Consider the following 21,159-nt stretch of genomic DNA (forward strand, 5'->3'; position numbering starts at 1 on the left):
AACATTTGATATGAACTATAATTTAATTCATAAATGGAAAGTGAATTGTGAGATATTATCATAACAAAATTAAAATTTTGATAAATTGTTGAGATTGGGTCATCTAGATTATAACAATAAATTTATCTCCAAGTTTTAAATGATATATCCAATTACACCATAATTTTTTAAAATTCTACTATAAAATTAATAAATTGATACATATTCTTTAAAATATAAGAAAAATAAAAAAATAATTGTAAAAGTGAGATGTATTATAATTTATTAATCTCACTTATGAAATTAAAAATATTTACTATTAATATATAAAAAAATTCTTATTATAATTAATATCTTTTAATTGGACATTAATCTTATATATTATTATTATTATTATAGAAAATTAAGATGAATAAATATATAAGTTGTCCAATTAAAATTTCAGGGTCTTATAAAAAATGTCAAAGAACCTTGGCGGACCCAACTGAAATTATTGAATAATAAATGGGTTATTGGCAAATTGGTAAGACTTTCATGCATATTTAATTGAAGTGCAAAAAAACTAACAAAAGAAATTGTGAGTGCCAATTTTCTGCCGGTCTTGGATTCTTTGGTACATTCCTTCTCTCAAAAATTTATTCTTTATATTCGTCGCCACCTTCTTTTCGATCTCCAACTCAATACTCAATCACTTCGAAACCAGATTTTGCCTAACAAAATTCATTGACAATGACGACTGGTGAAAATTCTGTGCAGAGGTATGCAAATTCAAATGCAATTTCCTTTCTTTTTTTTTTTTGTGCTTTGATTTTATATATAGCGGAAGATTTGTATTGGATTTGAGATGGATTGTTCTCAATTTTTCCTTTTTCTAAAGTTTTTATACACAAACAACCATTGAGTAATTGAACCAATGTAAGCAATCTAGATTCTTTTTTCTTTATGCTGATATTCTTATTAGGCTCATGCATGGCTAAAAGCTGGGAGTATATTGATTTTCTTTCATATATTTCGTGCTGGATGATCTTTCTCTTTATTTTATAATTTTTTTTGTGAGAATTCTTTATATTCTACAACTGATCATTTAAAGTCTATTTATGTATGTTCATTGCTTCTCTATTTAAGCATTTATTTTCCCGAGGCCAAAATCTCTTTTTCTATGAGGGGATTTGGTTGTTCTTGTGAGTTCATGTTTATTTTCCTTCCTATGCTTTTGATTGTTTAGGTAAATCCATACTTCCTTTTCTGATTTAGTTCATTTCTTCAACTACTTCAAGTCATGGGTCTTCTATAGCTGGTTTTTTGCTGTCAGACTTGTGATTTAAGCCTTCCTTGTTACTTGATCTAAGAACCTACCATAAATCATTTTATATTCCCTGGTTATGTTTTTGTGAGGAAGAACATCACCAGTAATTTGAACACCTTTATCTTTTTGGAATGCAGCAAGAAATCTATTCCTGATCTTGCTCCTGTGGAAGCAGTATTGTTTGATGTTGATGGAACTTTATGTGATTCAGATCCTCTCCACCATTATGCCTTTCGCGAAATGCTCCAAGAGGTAATTGTTTCTTCCCTCTTTCTATCTCTCAAATAAAGAATCGGTTCTTACTCCGGAGTTTTCTGTTTAACTAAATCATCATCCTATACAATTTCAATTTCTGTCAAGCTCAAGCATTTTCTTTTGTTTAATTCACAGTCGATTACCTGAATGTGTTTAACAGATTGGTTTCAATAATGGAGTTCCAATCGATGAAGAATTCTTTGTCAAAAATATTGCAGGGAAGCACAATCATGATATTGCTATGCTTCTCTTCCCTGATGATATACCAAAGGGCACAAAGTTCGTGGAAGATAAGGAAGCAATGTTTCGGAGGTAAAATGGTTTTCACCCCTTTTGCAAACTATTCAAGTTTCCAATTTGCCATATATATACAAGGTTTTCACTCCTTTGTATGGATGAACAGGTTGGCCTCAGAAAACTTACCACCTGTTAAGGGCCTGTACAAATTAACGAAATGGATTGAAGATCGTGGGTTAAAGCGAGCAGCTGTTACAAATGCTCCAAAACCGAATGCTGAGCTCATGATCTCAAAACTTGGTCTCAAAGATTTTTTTGATGTTGTGATTTTAGGAAGTGATTGCGAGCATGCCAAACCATACCCAGACCCGTACTTGAAGGCACTTGAAGCACTGAATGTGTCAAAGGATCACACATTTGTGTGTGAGGTGTGCCTTTCTTTCCAAACCATGTTTTTGGCATAATGAACTGATGAATAAGAACATGATTCTGAAAACTTGCTCTGTTTTTTGATTGTCCAGGACTCTGTATCAGGGATAAGAGCAGGAGTTGCAGCTGGAATGCCTGTTGTGGGGTTAACTACCAGAAATCCTGAAAATCTGCTTATGGAAGCAGATCCTACTATTCTCATAAAGGATTATGAGGATCCAAAGTTATGGGCGGCCTTAGAGGAGCTTGATAAGAGAGGAGGTTCTTTTAAAACAGCAGCTTGAATTCCATAGAAATTTAGAACTTTATTCGAATAAACTGTGCAGGCACTCTCATGCCCTCACATGTACCACGTAATATTCGAAGAGCATTGGCTGTATATATCTATACTCATTTTAATCACCAGTCAATGATGAGGTTAATTACTTTCGTTGCATGACTTCATTCTTCATTCCTGGAGTGTAGTGACATGATGGTTCTTCTCATTTCAATTTCTGACGCCATATTTTCAGAAAGAGATTATGGGAAGAAAATAGGAACAGAAACATTCCAGATTCACTAAAGGGATGCCATACACATGGATAGAGAAGCTATTTACGTCACACTTCTACAAAAGGATTACATTAACGACTCTGATTCAAGAAAACAATAAGCAAGCATAGACCAATATTCAGGAAATTTTTAGGTTTGGCGGGTTGAAAACAGGAGCTGCACAGAAAATGCAACAAATGAAAGTGAACAATCAACAACTTAAACCTTTTTTCAGCACCTCCCTTGTGCTTTAGTTTGTGATAAGGACGATTTTTTATCAAGCACTCGGGTAGTTTCATCTGGCCCATGAGACTGAATCAATCTCATCCCTTGCAGATTTGTATAACTCAAGCCTCTTGGCGCATTGCTGCCTCCTTTCCATCAATGCAGCATCCTCATCCAACAACTGTGCAAGCTGTTTGCCCTACAAGAAAATATGAAAATAGTCAGCAAAGAAGTATCTGTTTCTCTCTATCCAACCAGCATGCCTCCCCCTCCGTGGGCAATGCAACAGTTTGAAGGGAATTCCTTTCACATTCGAATTTCCTAGTGCACAGAAACATGAATGTGTCCAAATTCATGTACATACACGAGAATGAAGAAGAAATTATAATGCGGTGGGTACCTCCTTTTTGCCCACTTGTATATAGAAGTGATCAAGTAACGATTGCTTGGCCTCCCTCACTTGGCAATAAACCACCGCCTTAGGGATGGTATTTCTAAGTGTATCAGACACCATCCCCACATAAGAAGAAACATTTGATCCTATTCTGCGAAAGTGGCCCTCTGCGTATCTATCTGCAGATAAAGAAGTTGGATTTCCACCTTTCTCCACTTCTTGAGGGAGTTTCCGAAAGAAATCCACTGTCAAATATGAGGACTCCATGTCAACCAATCTCAAAGTTGTCTTCTTACTCTCTTCACGAAACCTCTCCAATGCTTCATTCGCAGCTGCTGCTATTTCAGCTTGGAGAGTAGGAAAGCGCTTCAACTCCTGTTCAATTCCAAAAGACCAGCTTAAGTTCTTTTTTTGTCCCTAAAGTATCATTAGGTCTTCCAGGAAGCTAGTAAGGTTTCAAAATTCCTAACCTGAGTTTCTGCAATTGACCTTCTTACAAGCTCTTTTAAAAGAAAGTGAACCTGCAATAAAGATCACCATTCACTAAAGACAAATTTCGTGTCTAGTGCTTTTAATGCGTGAAAATGCAAGAAATATTTATTTTTATTTTAAAGCCAGCAAACAGCATTCGGTGAACCCTTAGTAAAGAAAACACCTATAATACCCTCTTCATTTCACCCACCTCCAAGAAGCAGTCAGAGGCCCTATACCAACTAATAACAGAGAACTGGCCAGATGACTAGAAAATGCCACCTTGCAAAGGGAACTTACAGCATCAACAGAAGCTTCAGCTGGGCCTCTGAAGTAATTAAGTGCACCATCAATGAGGCGTCGATAACCTTGCTCAGGAGCTATTAAATGAGGCTGGTACCCATCTGCCTCTGAAACTACCTTCCTTATGTTTTGCAGTGACAAATGACGGTCAAATGGAAGCTTCCTTAAAGCAGCAGGCAGCTGGTGGTCAAAAACTCCATAAATGCGGTCTCCACCTGGCCGCCTAGAAAAAGATTGGAAACATGATAATAAAGTGTTATGATTGTATCAGATTATATCTTTAATTTGTGCTGTGTTTTCTTCAGAAATGGAAGTGAGAAGAAAAGGAGCTAAAATATACCCTCCCTCCAAATGCTCCTTGAATATCCGATCAAATGCTCGACATAACTCTAGGATCGTGTATAACTGGGCCTGATACATGAAAGCAAAAGAATCTAAAATGATAAATGAAACTGATGGATATCCCAATATCACGGAGTAAGACAGCAATTTAGTGGCTCCTCACCCCAGCATCAACGGCAACAGGTCTACCAAGATGGGACAACTCTGCTTCAAGTTCATCAATGCTTCTGTTAATTAAAGAAGTAATGCCAGGAAGGCGGGCTCTAATTACAGACTCCAAATGCTGACACCAAGGAAACATTCTAATAAGTAGACAGACATGCTATAAAGAAATATTTATGCAAATAACTAGGAAACAAAACCTTTGAGAGAAGTTTTGCAAGATATTCTGAGCCCATTTTGCTGGCTAAATGTCCATAATCAGGACTAGTGGCAAAATATTCACGCTCCTTCCGCCTAGCAGCAATCATGTCGATGTTTTTGTTAATATCAGCTTGTGAACGGTTCACGATTCCAACCCAAGGGTGCTGAAGCGGATAAGCTCTTCCCTCAAGAACCTTTAATTAAAAATAAAAACAAACATGTACATTGGGTAAGGAGAAATAAATCAGATGTATCAATGCCCGTCAATGTTTAACAAAAAACATAATTGGTTAGGCTTTATACGCCGCAGCACATGCCCAGTCAAGTCACAAACCTATTATTAATGCATATTAAAATAGGAAGAAAGCTTACATCTACAGCATTTGTTCCCTTGTCCATCAAGTCAAGCTTGGTTAATACACCAAATGTCCTTTCACCTGGGAAAGAAACACCAAATATTTAACCTCTGGTGCAATTAACAATGACTATGATAATATATTATTACAAGCCAGTCAAACTGCACTATAACCAGATATGATAAGCAGAGAGATACCCGTTGGATCAACTTCTCTAGACAGCTTCATAGCATCAGATGTTGCTATATCCTGATTAGCTGGAGTTATGGCCAGAATGATGCAGTTTGGCTGCGATTGAATATAAAAAAAAATTAGTCATTTGAATCCCCAAAGATCTAATTGTTTTTCTCTCTGCCCCCTCCCCTCTTTTAAAGCTTGTTTCTAATCTTAGATGGTAAACTGATTATTCCTTGAACAAACTACAAAGGGAAATCATAAAATAAATCTTTACCCACAAACTCAGGATATGGAAAAGCAGATACTGGATGGTGGAGTAATCATAAAGATAAACTTTTTCCCAAATCATTAACCTAGCAATTGGGTTCTAGGGGTCTGATGGGAACAATCTTTAGTCATATTACATAAATCCAGGAAGCATGCCACTAACTTCCCTCTTGCAGCCATCCAACACAAATTATTGTGAAAAAGGAAAAAAGTTTCAATTACCTTTTCAACATAGGAGCGAACCATGCTTTCTATGTCTTGAACAATACTATCTGGCTGTCCCTCTACCAATAACAAAGACTTTTATTTACAATCTAAAAAATGAAAAGAAAGGGGAATGACTTTAGGAGGCAAGTGGGAAGCATACCTACAGCAACCTTTGTCAAACCAGGCAAATCTATTAGAGTTAAGTTGACAACTGCCAAAACATAAACCAGAATTGTCAGATGATAGAAGGCAAGATTACACGAAATGTAAGGACACCAAAGAATGAACCTAGGCAGGCAAGTTTTCAAAGTCTAAAAGCTGTTACCATTTGGTGAGTAGATACTGAGGTGAATGGGTATAGGAGAAATCTGTTTTGACTTCCCAGTCATCCTATCAGTTTCGTCTTGGATTTCCCTCCGAACCATGGCTGCATCACGAAACAGGAAAATCACACATATCAATTCCAACTGGATAAATGCATCATTATAAACACTTATGAACAAGCTGTGAAAGCAAGGAAATGAAGTCAGAAATCATTACAAGACAGTTTCTTACAATGACAACAGATAATCATGAACAAATTAATAGGTTGCCAGATAAATTGCATGAACAGAAAACTAGCACCAAATCCGAATATGTGAAATAGTTGATCATGTTTGTAGAATTTCATACAAAGGTGAACAAATCTGAAAGTTTCGAAACTAAATCAACAATAAATAGGTTCATATAACAAATTACATACAAAAGTCTGTGAATTTTTTCTTGGGCAAGTGAAGAAACTCTCCATATTCTTGTACCCATTGTTCTGTTTTGTGTAGCTGCAACACTAGAGGTCTCCTCGTCACAATCCCTGAAATTTCAAATACAGACATAAAGGAATAGACAGCATTTAAGCTTCTCTGCTTACTAACAAACGAAAACATTTGCATAATATTTTATTTATCCATCTTTCCAATGAAACCGAATTAAGCATGCCACACAAATTTGACTTTTGTTGACGAGGAGTTGAAGGATCAATTAGAAAATTCTTAAATCAGTATTGACTTTAGATTGACCTTTTTTACTTGAATTTCCAGTCTAGTAAATCAACAACAAAAGAAAACATAAAGACGCTTCTCCTTCCTTTCTTTTTTATTTTTAAACTTTTCTTTTCGATTTTCTCGCCCGCCAGACAGATTTCAAAGCGGAAAATTCAACAAACAAGCATAGAATTTTTTTTTTTTTTTTTAAAAGAAAGAATCATAACCTGATCCCCTGGGAAGGAAGTCGCGTCCTACAATGCTCTCCAACACCGATGACTTTCCCGAACTCTACATTCAGATCAAAATATAAATTAACAGAGAGAGAAGCAGCAAAGTCACAACACGTTATTCGTACACACACTCAGAGAAAAAGAAAACCTGGCCTCCGACGACGACAACAGAGGGAAGAGCTTCCCAAAGAGTAGGCAAAGCGGTGTCGCCACCGTGATCACCGAGTACCGTACAAGCTCTCTGTATCCTATTAACCGTCACAATCAAGCTCTCCATTGTCGCCATTCCACCACCTTTCTCTCCTTTTTCCTCTAATTTTTTAGAAACCCTAACAGATGAAGAATCGAGGCCGGATTTCAAGTTCAGACGGATAGAAATTGCAATAACGGATGAAACGAAAGAGATTGAGAGGAAACAGTACAGGAAGAGGAAGAAGTAGGGAAGTAGAAAAGCTATCTTCGCTATTTTTTTTTTTGGAGTGGGCCTTAGAGTTGATAATGATGAGATAATGGGAGATGGTATATAAATGCGCCACGTAAGCAGATATTTCTTGTTACCGTTTCAGGAGTTTGTTGGTTTCTGCTTTTTGCAGGCGGCATTGCGACCGTTACTCAAAAACTGAAGCTGGGCATGGAAAGCTAGTGATTTGAATAATTTTGAATTTTAGGCGGACTTCCTATCCCACACACACATGTTGGCCAACTTGCTCTTTAATTTTAATCTCCTAGAAACCTTAATGGCAATTACTATGTAATTTCTTATGCAAATCGATTAAGATTTTGAATAAGTGATAAAATTGATTTTGGTGAAATTAAAAATAATATTAAAAATTATTGTATCTTTGATTAAAAAAATTATTATATTTGTCATTGAAAATAAAAATTTATAAAGAAATTTATATTAAATAAATTTAATTAAAATTAATATTTGAATTCAATTGATAATGTGAGCTCAATTATAATATATTGAAAGTGCAATGAAATTCAAATCCCTACTTAAATTATGAAAAAAAATTTTAAGATAAAAATAATAATAAAATAAAATTATCGACCGTCTAAATAAATAATTTTCCATTGTCCATTTAAATGAATATTTTCATCAATCATTCTAGTAAATTCAATGGCACATTGCAATCTTTAGACCTTATCTATAATAGCCAAAGAAACCTCATTGGAATTTGCCTTTTTCTTCAACTTGTATTTAGAGTCGTCCAAGTAGTGCTGATAGATGTAAGAAAGGAAACCCCAGATGGCCAACAACATAGCCATCACCTTAACTCCATCCATCTTATCATGAAAGAATATCACAGCGAGAATGGGGACGACAGGCAGACCCAATGTACTAATGACATTGGAGAACAGAGAAGATACTTCAAAAATCAATCCCAGCAAACCTATTGATGAAACCTGCCATGTCACTGCCGTCCAAATCAAAGTCATCAGATATGATATTTTTCCTTCCTGGTCTTCCTTCATTTCCTTTGACAAACTTTTCCATTCCCCGCTTGCAAATAACCCAACCACGCACCCACAGGTTGCAACAAATGAAGGGTATATTTGCATATCCAAGACAGCAGAAAAAGTCTCTCTTTTGATAACTTTTTCAACAGACAATTGCACCAGGGAAAGGTACAAAGAGTAAGTCGCGGATGCCCCAACAGTGCATAGGAATCCGATTGCATACTTTCCTTTGGAGACTGTTGAGGTGTTCTCGGAGTCTGCATTGACTGCTAGCAGAGCAGCTGAGATGGTTAGGAGGATGATGGAGTTGATTATAAGAGGAGTGAACTTTTGGGAGTTGAGGAAGAAGGAAAAGACAGCATTGAAGGCCAATTGAGTTGCGCAAAGTAGAGAATATGTAGAGACTGGAAGGTATAGAAGGCCATAAGAGTACATCATGTTATCACCTGTCAAGAGGAAGCCAAAGGCAACATAGAGAAAAACAAGGGTCGAAGTCTTTGATTGGCTTGTGATCCAGGAACTGATGGGGGTGTCGGTGGTGATTGATTTGGTGGATGGTGAGAAGAAAAACAAGAGGGGGAGTAAAATTGGGAAGCCAGCTGATTGAACAAATGTTGCCATCCATTTGCTATTCCCACCTTTGTCATAGTATAATCTTCCCAAGAGAGTAGCTGTTGATTGGCCAGCAAGAAGAAACAGGATGTAAATAATTACACGAATCCACCGCCTGTAACTTTTGAATCTTGAAAGTTGAGGCAGATTTGTAAAAGGAGCGTCTCCATGTGAGTTTTGCTCCCTCTCATCAACAGCTGAAGAAAAAAAAATCGGCTCTGGTCAAGAACAAAGCTACAACAGCAACTACAGAAAATTTGCAGTCAAAAGTCAGAGCCAAAAAAAGAAAAAAAAATTTCTGGTTAAGAACTGTTAGTAAAACAAAGATAGAAGTTGAACAACAAATTTAGGATAAAATCAATGTTGAATAAAACCTTGTTCTCTATAACCCAAAAAGACTTGAGATTCGAATCCAAATATGTGTAATCTCTTTTTTATCCTAGACTATGACCTTCTTTATAAAAAATAACAAAGAAAAGTTGGGCACTATCATGAGAAAATCAGTATGGAATAAAAAAGACCTGTTATCAATGTTATTAGAGTCTAAACTCGCTTCAAGAAAATAGATAAGCACAGGTATGCGAGTAACTAACCTCTTCTTTGCAGTTCAGCCATTTGAGCCTCTTCCATGAAGATACAGATGATTGTAAGCCAATAGTTAAACAAAAGATAATATGTTTCTTTCCCTTTTGTGGAAAGGAGGAGGAGCAGAAAGAACTAAAAGAGATCTTGAATAAGTCAACTCATATAAGCTGATCAGTCATGTTCACAGCACTCTGGAATAACGACCTTTGTTTCTAAAAGTCAAGCTAAATACATATATATTTCGGTTCGTTGCAGAATTGAGTGGCAAGTTGTTTGAACTTGGCTGGTTGAGGATATGCTTACTTGACCTACTTGAAAATCATAAGGCTAAGAGTTACGTCTTTGTGTTGCATACCTCAAATACATGTTAAATTCAGTCAAAATCTTTATTTTGGTCTAAATTGTCTGCCTATTGCCTTTCCCCTGCATTGCAAGAGATTAACCTTCAAATTTGGATCATTCGACATCGTTTTTGTTTTATATTTTTTGTTTTGGATTTTCGGTTTTTTTTTTTAACACAACAACAGAAAATATGTTTTTTTTTAAATAAAGCAAAATTTAAAAATTATTAGAATAAAATTTTTCTTCTTTTTAAAAATATATTTGTGCTTTTGACTCTCTCAATGAGTGAGTGAATAGTATTTAAGTATTCAAATAATATTATATATTCACAATAAAAATATAAATGAAATTAACTAATTTATACATACAATATTTATTAAATTTAATATAAAATAATAATAAATTAAAAATTAAATACTTCAAAATTAACATTTAGTTTATTTCAATATAAAGTGTTAGAGAAATATATAAAATATTGAAGATAAATTATATCTAATATATTAAAATATAATATTATTTACTCTACTAGATATAATTTATAGATTATCATTTAATATAGTCACTCTGAATGTTTCGAAGTAGCAGAAAGATCCATATGGTTGGGTAAACCATCCATTTGCCAAGACGTCAAATGCAAAAGAAAAGGTTCCCTAGAATCCCCGCGAAACCATGCTCACGTACTAAAACATTTTAAATATCACGCTCGAAAGAAATTTTGTGTGATTCTGTGATTTATATTGGCACGGTTATCATTTGCTCGCGTTCATATTACATAATTGTATGAATAAATAAATAGATAAATAATACCTTGCTCAAGTTCGCGCGAACAAAATTGAAAGCATTTTTCTTTTTCTCTCGTTTTTTTTTTTTACAACACGCCACTCAATTTTGCAATGAATCGAAATATACACATATATATGTATATATGTATGTATGTAGCTTGACTTTTAGAAACAAATAGGTCGTTATTCCAGATTGCTGTGAACATGACTGATCAGCCTATATGAGTTGGCTTATTCAAGATCTGTTTTGATTCTTTCTGCTCCTACTTGTCCTTTCCCCAAAAGGGAAAGAAATATATTATCTCTTGCTTAACTATTGGCTTATCATCATCTGTATCTTCATGGAAGAGACTCAAATGGCTGAACTGCAAAGAAGAGGTCAGTTACTCGCATACCTTTGCGTATCTGTTTTCTTGAAACAAGTTGAGACTCCAATAACATTGACAACAGAGTTTTTTATTCCATACTTATTTTCTAATGCCCAACTTCTCTTTGTTTCTAAAAGTCAAGCTAAAGACATATTTCGATTCATTGCAAAATTGAGTGGCGAGTTGTTTAACTTCTCTGTTTCGACGCATATTTCGATTCTTTGTTTCTAAAAGTCAAGCTAAATACATATTTTCAAACCATCTCTGTTTCTCTGCCCCGGCCGTTCTTTCAACTTCTATTCAACACAGCTCAAAAAACCTGAGATGCTAACAGTCTATGGAGACAAATTTTTTGTGGAGACCAAAGAATATCAATGGGACTCTAGTTTTTAGATGTCAGATTTGACCGAAACTTCACCGAGTCATTAATACAATTTTAACTGAAACTAAAACTGATTTGTATGCAAGCAAAAGCTTAATCTTATTTCAACGAGCTCCACGGAAACATTGTCACCATCATGAATTTTTCGATGCTTCCTCTGAGAGTTCAAATGGAGACCTCCATAAAAATAAATAAGAGAGAGAACTGCTCTTTTTTAAAAATTGAAGTTAAAAAATTTAATTTGGCGGTTTCATATGTAGGATGAAAAGATAAACATCTCTTAACACATTAGTTAAAATTCATCAACTCATTATAAATTTAAATGTAAAATTAATTCGAGATCACAATTAAAATTATTCTACATAATTGGGTACGTCACAATATAATATCACTATAATTATTCATAATTTGATGTTAATTAACTTAAATCCATGTTAATTAGCTGTGTTAGTTTACAATATGAGATAAATGCAACATTTAATTCCAAAGCCAACCAATACTGGAAACTTCTGGTAATGTAATCCCCTTTTCAGTTCTAATAAATACGTCAATGTTATCTATTTTGGGAAAGAAATGCCAAGAGAGAGTTTGGGAAGCAACCATTTTTTTTTTAATAAAGTAGGTTGCTGAATAGAAAACATAATTGTAAATGATAGGATTTAAATTTTAGACATATTATACATCACGTTTTAAAATTTGTTATATGAATCAATTAAATTAATGATTAATTTAATATTATTATTACAGTTGAAAAAAATATAGATTAGAAAAAGTATTTTTAATAAAATATGAATAAAAATTTTAAATATTTAGTATTACTTTAAAAAAGTATTATAAGTAATTGAAGTATTTAAAAATATATATACAATAATAAAATAAAAAATATATAAAAATAATATAGTGTTTTTTTTTTATCTCCAAACGTATTTTTTAAAGCAAAACTCCTATTGAATTTTTTTATTTGGATTTAAAAACTAAACTTTTAAATTAAAAAGTTAAATTTTTTTTATTTAACACTGAAAGTTAAATAAAAAAAATTTTTACCTACAAAAATTATTTTTAACAATAATGCTAAACTAAAGAAACTGGATATAAAGCCCGTGAGGTCTATTTTTATAAATCAAACTATAAAGTAGTAATTAGTTAAGAAATTAATTATTTAAAAGCAATAAAAAATTTTTGCGCGCACCGTATTAGTATTACATTCTCTCAAATCTTGCGCTCTTTCAGCAAAACAAAAATGAAAAAGATAATTCTATTCCTGCGCCCCGCGGACCAACTTGAAAAACATATTTCCTCTTTGCTCGTGCTAACCGTTGACTCTATGCAACTAAGCGCCATCTCTCACTAAATCCGTCCCTGAAGACTGAAGCTGATTTTCACAGTTTTTGCTGCCTACAATTCTATTTTAGTACCTTAGTTCTCAGATCTACAATTACAAAGCATGGAAGCTTCCGATGATGCAAATTCTGAAAGGATGGAAGGCTCGGGTGAACCTTCTAAGGGAAATAGAAAAAGAGGTCGACCTCCTCAACCTTCAGAAGGCGATCGAAATTCAAGGAAGAGAGTCACTGATAAACAATCTCGGCAAGAGAACAGGGTTTGTTGCTTTGCATCCTTTTTTTTTTTTTTTAATTTCGTGATTTATCTATGCTTATAATTATTTTTTTTTTGGCTTGCCGTGATATTGAAATTAAGAAAAAAAATATATCTTGAATGAAGAAAAATAAATTAAATATACAAAAATGAAATGCTTTCTGTACTCTATTGCAACTGATAAAATTTTGCTCTATGTTTTATAATAACAAAGGAAGTAATCGTGGGACTTACGAAGATAGCACCGGTTCTCAAACAACTAGTGGAAGCGGTATCCAACAACAATCTAAGCGAGGTAATGATCTCAATTTGTGAGAGATCTATTTACGATTTACACACACAGACGTAGTACTTTGTTTTAGGTTTTTCATGTTAACATTGGATCTGCATGAATGCTAAGACTTTAACTATTAGTTGGATGTAAGCTAAAATAACTTATCAAACCGAATCATTTTAGTTTTGAAAATAAACAAAAATCAAAATAGTTAAATTACCTAATTTAGTAAATATATATATTTAATGAATTTATATTTGATATATTGTCAGTGTATATACTCTATACACTATTAATAAATTAGATAATATTATCTTATTAATTAATAAATATCAATTTTTAAATAAATATACAAAAATTAATATTTTTAAAAAAATTTACTTATTAATGATGTGATATTATCTGATTTATTTTATTAATAAGATATTATCATTTAATTTACTAATAGTGTATAAAATTTATATACTGATAATACAAATATAAATCCATATTTAATATGGTGTCAATGAATCTTGATATTTCATAAAAAAAAATTAATTTTACATATATTTTTAGAATTAAGAATATTTATTTTTAAGATTTTAAAATTAATTTTTAATGAAGTGTTATTTTATAATTTACTAACTATGAATAGTATTTGTACACTAATAATACATTAAATATAAATTTTATATATTTATTTATTTATTTATTAAAGCATGTATGATTATTATCTATATTAAAATCACATTTCTTTTCAAAAACTGAGTCTTTGCTTTCTTTTTTCTATAAACAAAGGATGCCATCGAGAGATTTAAGGAAGTAGCACCGGCGCTTTCGCAACTAGAGGAATCGCTTAGGCAAAGCAATCCAGGGGAGTTGATGATTCAGATCAGACAGAGTGCTCAAGAGACAAAGGTGCAAGCAATTTGCGAGAGGACCAATTCAATTACTTTGTTTAAGGTTGTTTTGTAAGGAAAAAAAATATGATTCAAAACTAACAACTAATAAATTTTTGCTCTCTGATTTATAAAATGAAGGACGCGGTGACAGAATTAAGGGAAGTAGTGCCACTTCTTCAACTGTTGCAAAATGATGGGCAGAATCTTACACAAAACTTAAAGGTGCGTGCTAATTATGACAAGACTTATTCATAGGCACACGCACTTACTTTGGTTTAGATTTTGATGTGATTGGATTTTATGGGATTATTTTGTCACGATACATCATAATTAATCAACTGATTCAATTAATAAATTTTAATTTTAATTTTAACATTTGTAGTTTTTTTTTTATTTTTAATTTTTCTTATAAAGAAAAAATATTTTAACTCAATATTTTATTTTCTTTTTATGAACAAAGGCCGTGATCGATGGATCAGTGGCGTCGGCTATGGCCCACGTAGTGCCCCAAATAGTGTCGTTGGTTAACGGATGCCAAACAATGGTCGTGATACCAAATAATCAGCATATTACGGAGGCAGCTGAAGCGACAGCATTTGCTAAACAGGTACTAGCAATAATATGACAAATTCAAAAACTGAGATATATTCTCGTAAACTCAAGTTTTTTAAAATGATCACAAAATCTTGACATCTCACTTGCCTGTATTTCTAGTTGAGTCTAATACTTATGGGTTGAATTACTATTGTTATTTTAAAATTTAGGTGGGAATATACCCTATTAAAGATTATGATAGTGATTTTTTTTAATATTATGGGAGCTCATGCATATTTTATAAATCATGATTTGATAGTTTGTTATGTGTTTGATAAATGTTCTTGTTAATGGATTGAAGGTAATGGCGCCGGTTATGCCCGAACACGATACAACGGTCACGATGCCAAATGATCAGAATATTATACAGACAGATCAAGGAATGCCATTGGTTGAACAGGTGCCAGCAATAATATGACAAAATCACACACTGAGATATACTGTCATTAACTCAAGTTTTTTAAAGTGATCACAAAATCTTGACATCTCACATGCATGTATTTCTAGTTGAGTCTAATACTTAGGGGTTGAATTGCCATTGTTATTTTAAAATTTGGGTGGGAATATACCCTATTAAAGATTATGATAGTGGTTTTTTTTACTATTATAGGAGCTCATGCATATTTCATAAATCATGATTTGGTAATTTGTTATGTGTTTGATAAATGTTCTTGTTAATAAAAATAGTTTTTTAGATACTTTCTAAGTATTTGAAGAAATTTTTTTTTTTTTTAAAAATAATATTGTAAGAATTTTCTAAATGTTTGATGAAATGAAAATATGATCTTTTATCATGTTTTTCAAGTGTTTGTGAAATTATCTTTTTCATGTAATTGCATGATAGCCTAATTGCATTCATCATTTGCATATAATTTAATTTCATGATTAACAATTAATTATTATAAGCATTTGCATAAGAAAAAGTAAGAATTATGTTAATTGAACTTGCTTTAAAAATTTATCTAAATATTAAAGATTTATAAAGAGATTTTAATTATTATTGATGCTTTTTTTTTTCTAACTCTAAAACTTAAATCAAAACATAAACCTAACTGAAATCTTGAAAGTTAACCTTATATCTATTTTCATGCATTTGCATTTCTTGATAAATTGTTACGTTCATTAATATTTATAAATTATTATTGCATTCTTACATTTATATTTATTATTCATATTTTAATTGTAATACATATATTACATACTTGGCTTAAAACTTATATAAAAAACAAATTCTGATAAATTTTAGTAAAAATAAAAAGTTAGTACTGTTTATCTCAATCATTAATTTTTTTTAATTTCTCTTAAATTGCAGCAAAATAACGAAAGTGACTTGCTTTTAACTGATGAGGTATGGAATCCTACTTTGAGTATACAATATTTGTTGATTTTTTTCTTTTTTATTTTGTATTTTAATTTTTATCATCACTTGCATTTTCAGTATCAAAATGAAAGTATTGTAGGCATGGTAGCCAACTTACGATCAAGTTCAAGTCCAACAGCGCATTTCATGGAAAACTTGGCAACTAGTGAGCCTATTACTGAAATTTCTAACAATTCTGATCAGAATGGTGAAAGTTTTGATGATGAGCAAGTGAATGATTTTTTTGAGCAATGTGATGGCAATGGCAATGTCAAGAGACAAGTACAGTATTCAGACTTCAACGGATTAGAAGAGGAATTGGGAAAACTTGGGCACAATCATTTTCCTTCTTCTCTTGCTCCTATAGCTAAGAAAATCAAGGAGGCGCATGGTAATATTACTGAAACTAGCAATCAGAGCGACTGTGCAGCTTACCCTACTATTATTATGTTCTACGCCTCAATAAAAGAGATGAATGAGCTGAAAGATCTCGAGGATGTTTCTGAGTCTAAATTGGGAAAGTGGAGAGATGTAATCCTTGATGCCCAGCAAATCAAACTCAATGTGCAATTTGCCATGGTACACTTGAAGAAAATTGCTCTTGCTTATTTTGGTTCAAAAGCTTCTGATTCAAAGCTTTCTGATAAAGAGAAGAGATTAAAGGCTGAATTGGATGCAGTGAGAAAGAAAGTTCAACTGCGTCAACAATGTCTAGATCAAGCAGCATATTTCAGTGACAAACCTCTTAACACTGATCTCTTCTAAGTCTCATAATCATTGTTGTGTTTATTTATGTATTTAAATTGAGTGTAGTCAAAGGAAAGGAGGGAAGAGACGATTTCAACTACTATTGGTAATGACTTATGTATTCAAGTTTTTGGTTTTAAATCTCATGAACTTCCCCAAAATATTCACTTTCTCTTTTGTCAACAACATTTTCATTTTCCTTTTTTTGTTGTCAAATATATTAAAAATACCAAATTCATTTTTCACTGCAATTAAACATTGAAAATTTACACCAAGGATTTCCTCGCACTTTCACTTTCTTCAATTCTCATATAATTTCTCGTCTAATTTTTTAATTACAAATTCAAGAATGACATGAATAACTAGGTTTTCATAAATTCAAATATATCCAAACCTCATTATTTTCATCTATGAAATTTTTAAAAATCTCAATATTATCCCCATCAAAAGCATCTTTTTTACTTTTAATCTTGAACTCTTAACCTTTTAAGTTTATGGATCAGACTAAGTTCGATTAAGCTATTTAAATTTTAGTTTAAAATTTATTTAGATCTATTATTATTTAACATATCATTAAAATATTAAACAATGTTTTATATTAATATTTAATATTTTAAATATATTTTAAAATAAAAATTAAATGAAATATAATTTTTTAGTTGATAAATCAGATATTGTCTAATTGCCGTTGGAGGTCGTGGAAATTCATGAAGGCAAGGCAATCAATTCGCACGAAAATTAGTCTTATAATGAACACGATGAAGGTTACGTGAACAATGTTTACTAATTATGTTCCTATAAAGATCAAAATTATTCAAGGAGGATTGTTAATTTCTTGCATTGCCATAATTGAATCAGAGTCAAGAATAAAATAGCGACAACAAACGCAACACTTTGTTTTTTATATTTTTTAAATTATAATTAAGAATTGAATTGAAAATTTTTAATTTTAAAATTGATTGAAATGTCTCTTAAATATTATTTTCCTTTTAAGTTTGTTATGCAACCATATTTGCTCAGTTTTATTATTAGTTTGTGTTCATATTTTGGTTAAAGCTAATATAATGGATCAAAATTTTATTTTATTTTTTAAAATTGAAAATATGAACTAAGTAAATCATCTAATATGTTTATTTATTTATTCATCAAACAAATGTTTTCAACTATTTTTATTATATTAAAAACATTAAATGGTATATAATTATAATTACAAATTTTTTTTTGTTATTAAGCATTAATCTCGTAATTCTTATAAATGATAAAAAAAAGTGATGATATTATTTTTTGTTTGAATTAATTTTTTTTTCACTTATAAAAAAAAAAAAGGAAAAAAACCATAATACTACTCCACCGCAAAAACAAGTGCCAGTACGCAACGGCCGAACAAAGCGAGCGCAGGGTTTAGCGAGGATTTACTCCCTTACAGCAGGGGAGAAAGCGGTTTTATTTTAGGGCTCTTCAATTCTTTCAAGTAAGAACTTAAAATCTTATTCTCTTATGATTTTCATTTGTCACTTCAATTGAGTTTTCAAACTTTCCATTAACGTGTTTTTCACTTTTGCACTTTCTTCAATTCCCTTTGTGATTTCTCGTCGATTGTTGTTCAATTACAATGAAGAATGATCGTGAATTATTAGCTGAGTTTCATAATCCCCAAATGCATCAAGAAATCACTATTTTTACCCATCAAATTCTCAGAAATTCCAGTTTTATCCCCATCAAAAGCACCTTTTTTACTCCAATTTAATTGCTGTACCCATAAAGCAAATGGGTTTGCTTTGTTTCGCTTATTTTCATTTACTCCGGTGCACTGGCTGTGTACCTGATCCCAATGACCCTGCAAACCTAATGAAAGAAGATGGTGTATCAGTTTGTTCACAGTTGTGGATTGAGAATTTTAGAGAACCTGATAGGATAGTCACCAATTAGACCTCTTATCTTCGTAGATTCGAATTATGGGTATTGGCTCATCAGAAAGTTTGTGCCTATGAAATAGGATCATATATGCCTCCGTAGTTCGATCACTAGGTCTACTTTGGAAGATTTGTTAGCCTTAAGAAATGCTGTTCTTGATAATAGGTTTAAGTGGGGTGCCAGGTTAGAATTCTTTATAAAATCACCTGAAGACAAGACAGATTATGAATCTTTGTCAAAGAGGAAGATTAAGGCTATTTTAACCACTACTCAGCCTGGCCCATTTCAAGATAAGTTAGTGCAAGAGGTTTTGTTTATGATTTTGGAGCCTATATATGAGGCTCGGTTCTCACAGAAGTTATTTTCCTTTAGGCCAGGGAGGAATGCGCATACAGTGTTGAGGGTGATTAGGAAAAGTTTTGCTGGTTATTTATGGTATATAAATGGTGATTTAAGTGCAATTTTGGTTGGACTGAAGGTGGGGTTGGTGATAATTGCTTTGATAAGGGATGTGAGGGATAAGAAGGTTATTGATTTAATCAAGTTGGCATTAGTTGCGCCTGTGATAACTAGTCCGGTTGATGGGGAGGAAAAGAAGAAAAAGAAAAAAGAGGAAGTATTAGAAGAAGAAGTTGTTGGCAGAGGATGAGCCAAAGCCTGATCCTTATTGGTTGGAGAATTTTTTTGGATTTGCTCCAGAGGAGGCAGAGAAATTTCCTTAATGGGGAAATTGTGGGATTATTAGTCCCCTTTTAGCTAATATATGTCTTGATGAATTGGACTGGTGGATGGAAGATAAGATTAAGGAGTTCTATCGTCCATCAAAGAGTGATGTCATATGGAATAGTCCCTAAGGGGAAGCAGAACAGGCGAACACATCTTGGCCAGAATTTGTGCCAACAAGTGGGCCAGATAAGACCCGGAAGATGGACTATTTACACTGTGGAGGTCACATTTTGATTGGTATCTGTGGACCAAGGGCAGATGCAGCAATGCTGAGAAAACAGTTAATTGAGTTTTGTGATCAGAAATATACGATGAAGCATGATAATGAGAGCCTTCCAATTGAACACATAACCAAAGGTATAATGTTTCTTGACCATGTACTATGTCAAAGAGTGGTGTATCCAACTCTTCAGTACCCATCTACTGGTGGTAAGAATATTACTGAGAAAGGTGTTGGCACCCTTTGTCGGTCATGGCTAGTTTGAAACAATGAATCAAGCAATTTAGGAAGTTAAACTTTCTTCACAGTGATAGGGAACCAGACCCCAACCATGTTTTAGAATGTTTCATCTACTCAAGCTCACACCAATGCCCAGATGAACAAGTTCTTGTCAACAATGGTTGAGTGGTATAGATATGCAGACAATCGGAGAAAAGTTGTTAATTTTTATTCTTATGTTATTAGGGGTTCACTGGCAAAGCTCTATGCTGCAAAGTACAAACTTCATTCACAAGCAAAGGTTTATAAAATTGGTGCAAGAAATCTGAGCCGTCCTCTTAAGGAGAGGAAAGGACACTCACCGGAGTACCAGAATCTGCTGAGAATGGGACTTGTTGAGTCAATTGATGGCCTTCAGTATACCAGGATGTCTCTCATTCCCGAGACTGATTATACACCCTTCCCTAGCAATTGGAGGCCAGATCATGGGAAAGCACTAGTTGAATATATAAGGCTTGATGATCCAAAAACTCTGGAAGAGCAAAGAAGTTGGCATTGGAGAGCAGGGTCTTGTTTCAGCACTGGACTACATATTAATGCCAGCGTGGAACTACAAAAGAAATGCAATTGTGATGGATCAGCTTTCCCTGGTAAAAAGTGCTGGAGGTAACACAAGAGGAGATCATCAATTGTCGTTGAGTTCAAATCGTGAGAACTATGATCCCAATAGCAAGGAAGAGGAAGAATCCGAAGAAGGGCTTCATGCTTCACAAATTTAAGACAGATTTTGTAACCAGTGCTTAAAAATTTTGAGCTCCTTTGTTAGTGGAATTTGTATTGGTTAAAGGAAGCAGATAAAAACAGATTTGCTGCTTCAATAAAGATTTAAAAGATTTCCAATTACCTTGTATAATAGTGATATATTTATCAAATTTGAAATTTCAGAAGAATTTTCAATTCAGTGGCTTCAATTCTTGGTCATTTGACAAGTTTATTTTCCAT

General features: G+C 33.0%; 3 protein-coding genes and 2 pseudogenes across 7 annotated transcripts; 3 read left to right on the top strand and 2 right to left on the bottom strand.

The window, feature by feature from the left end:
- The first annotated feature begins 556 nt into the window (after window positions 1-556).
- LOC111290142 (2-deoxyglucose-6-phosphatase-like) lies at window positions 557-4,469 on the top strand. Of its 3 annotated transcripts, XR_016346115.1 has the most exons (6): window positions 569-737; window positions 1,423-1,537; window positions 1,701-1,852; window positions 1,944-2,205; window positions 2,299-2,623; window positions 2,719-4,469. XR_016346115.1 is itself a non-coding variant. In XM_089767556.1 (5 exons), exons 1-5 carry the CDS (start codon window positions 709-711, stop codon window positions 2,488-2,490), a joined length of 750 nt encoding a protein of 249 aa, XP_089623682.1. In that variant the 5' UTR covers window positions 557-708; the 3' UTR covers window positions 2,491-2,642. The 3 variants fall into 3 exon arrangements, 2 of the variants coding, with proteins under 2 accessions (XP_089623682.1, XP_089623683.1); XM_089767556.1 differs by lacking the exon at window positions 2,719-4,469 and having other exon boundaries at window positions 557-737; window positions 2,299-2,642; XM_089767557.1 differs by lacking the exons at window positions 569-737; window positions 2,719-4,469 and adding an exon at window positions 853-894 and having other exon boundaries at window positions 2,299-2,642.
- LOC111290141 (phragmoplastin DRP1E-like) lies at window positions 2,843-7,588 on the bottom strand. The gene is made up of 15 exons (XM_022881509.2): window positions 7,243-7,588; window positions 7,089-7,152; window positions 6,585-6,692; window positions 6,168-6,269; window positions 6,003-6,053; window positions 5,858-5,919; window positions 5,389-5,479; window positions 5,208-5,272; window positions 4,835-5,029; window positions 4,636-4,755; window positions 4,471-4,541; window positions 4,128-4,353; window positions 3,827-3,877; window positions 3,363-3,731; window positions 2,843-3,161 (listed from the first exon to the last, which is right to left on the bottom strand). The coding sequence occupies exons 1-15, from the start codon at window positions 7,378-7,380 to the stop codon at window positions 3,033-3,035; spliced, it is 1,842 nt and encodes a 613-aa protein (XP_022737244.2). The 5' UTR covers window positions 7,381-7,588; the 3' UTR covers window positions 2,843-3,032.
- Window positions 7,589-8,118: 530 nt separating this feature from the next.
- Window positions 8,119-9,916, bottom strand: LOC111290563 (putative purine permease 11). 2 transcript variants are annotated; one of them, XM_022881912.2, is made up of 2 exons: window positions 9,761-9,916; window positions 8,119-9,364 (listed from the first exon to the last, which is right to left on the bottom strand). In XM_022881912.2, the coding sequence occupies exons 1-2, from the start codon at window positions 9,795-9,797 to the stop codon at window positions 8,232-8,234; spliced, it is 1,170 nt and encodes a 389-aa protein (XP_022737647.2). In that variant the 5' UTR covers window positions 9,798-9,916; the 3' UTR covers window positions 8,119-8,231. The 2 variants fall into 2 exon arrangements, with proteins under 2 accessions (XP_022737647.2, XP_089623684.1); XM_089767558.1 differs by having other exon boundaries at window positions 8,119-9,413; window positions 9,761-9,869.
- Window positions 9,917-12,836: 2,920 nt separating this feature from the next.
- On the top strand, window positions 12,837-16,949 carry LOC111290670 (uncharacterized; annotated as a pseudogene). Its single transcript, XR_016346116.1, has 8 exons — window positions 12,837-13,226; window positions 13,437-13,517; window positions 14,274-14,393; window positions 14,516-14,599; window positions 14,838-14,984; window positions 15,273-15,371; window positions 16,284-16,319; window positions 16,410-16,949. The product of XR_016346116.1 is annotated as an uncharacterized LOC111290670 (transcript).
- A 1,462-nt stretch (window positions 16,950-18,411) lies between these two features.
- LOC111290013 (nuclear intron maturase 2, mitochondrial pseudogene) lies at window positions 18,412-21,112 on the top strand (annotated as a pseudogene).
- The last annotated feature ends 47 nt before the right edge of the window (window positions 21,113-21,159 follow it).

The sequence above is a fragment of the Durio zibethinus genome, chromosome 11, assembly GCF_047325235.1.
Source record: "Durio zibethinus cultivar Kanyao isolate XHJ-2024 chromosome 11, ASM4732523v1, whole genome shotgun sequence".
Lineage (NCBI taxonomy): Eukaryota > Viridiplantae > Streptophyta > Magnoliopsida > Malvales > Malvaceae > Durio > Durio zibethinus.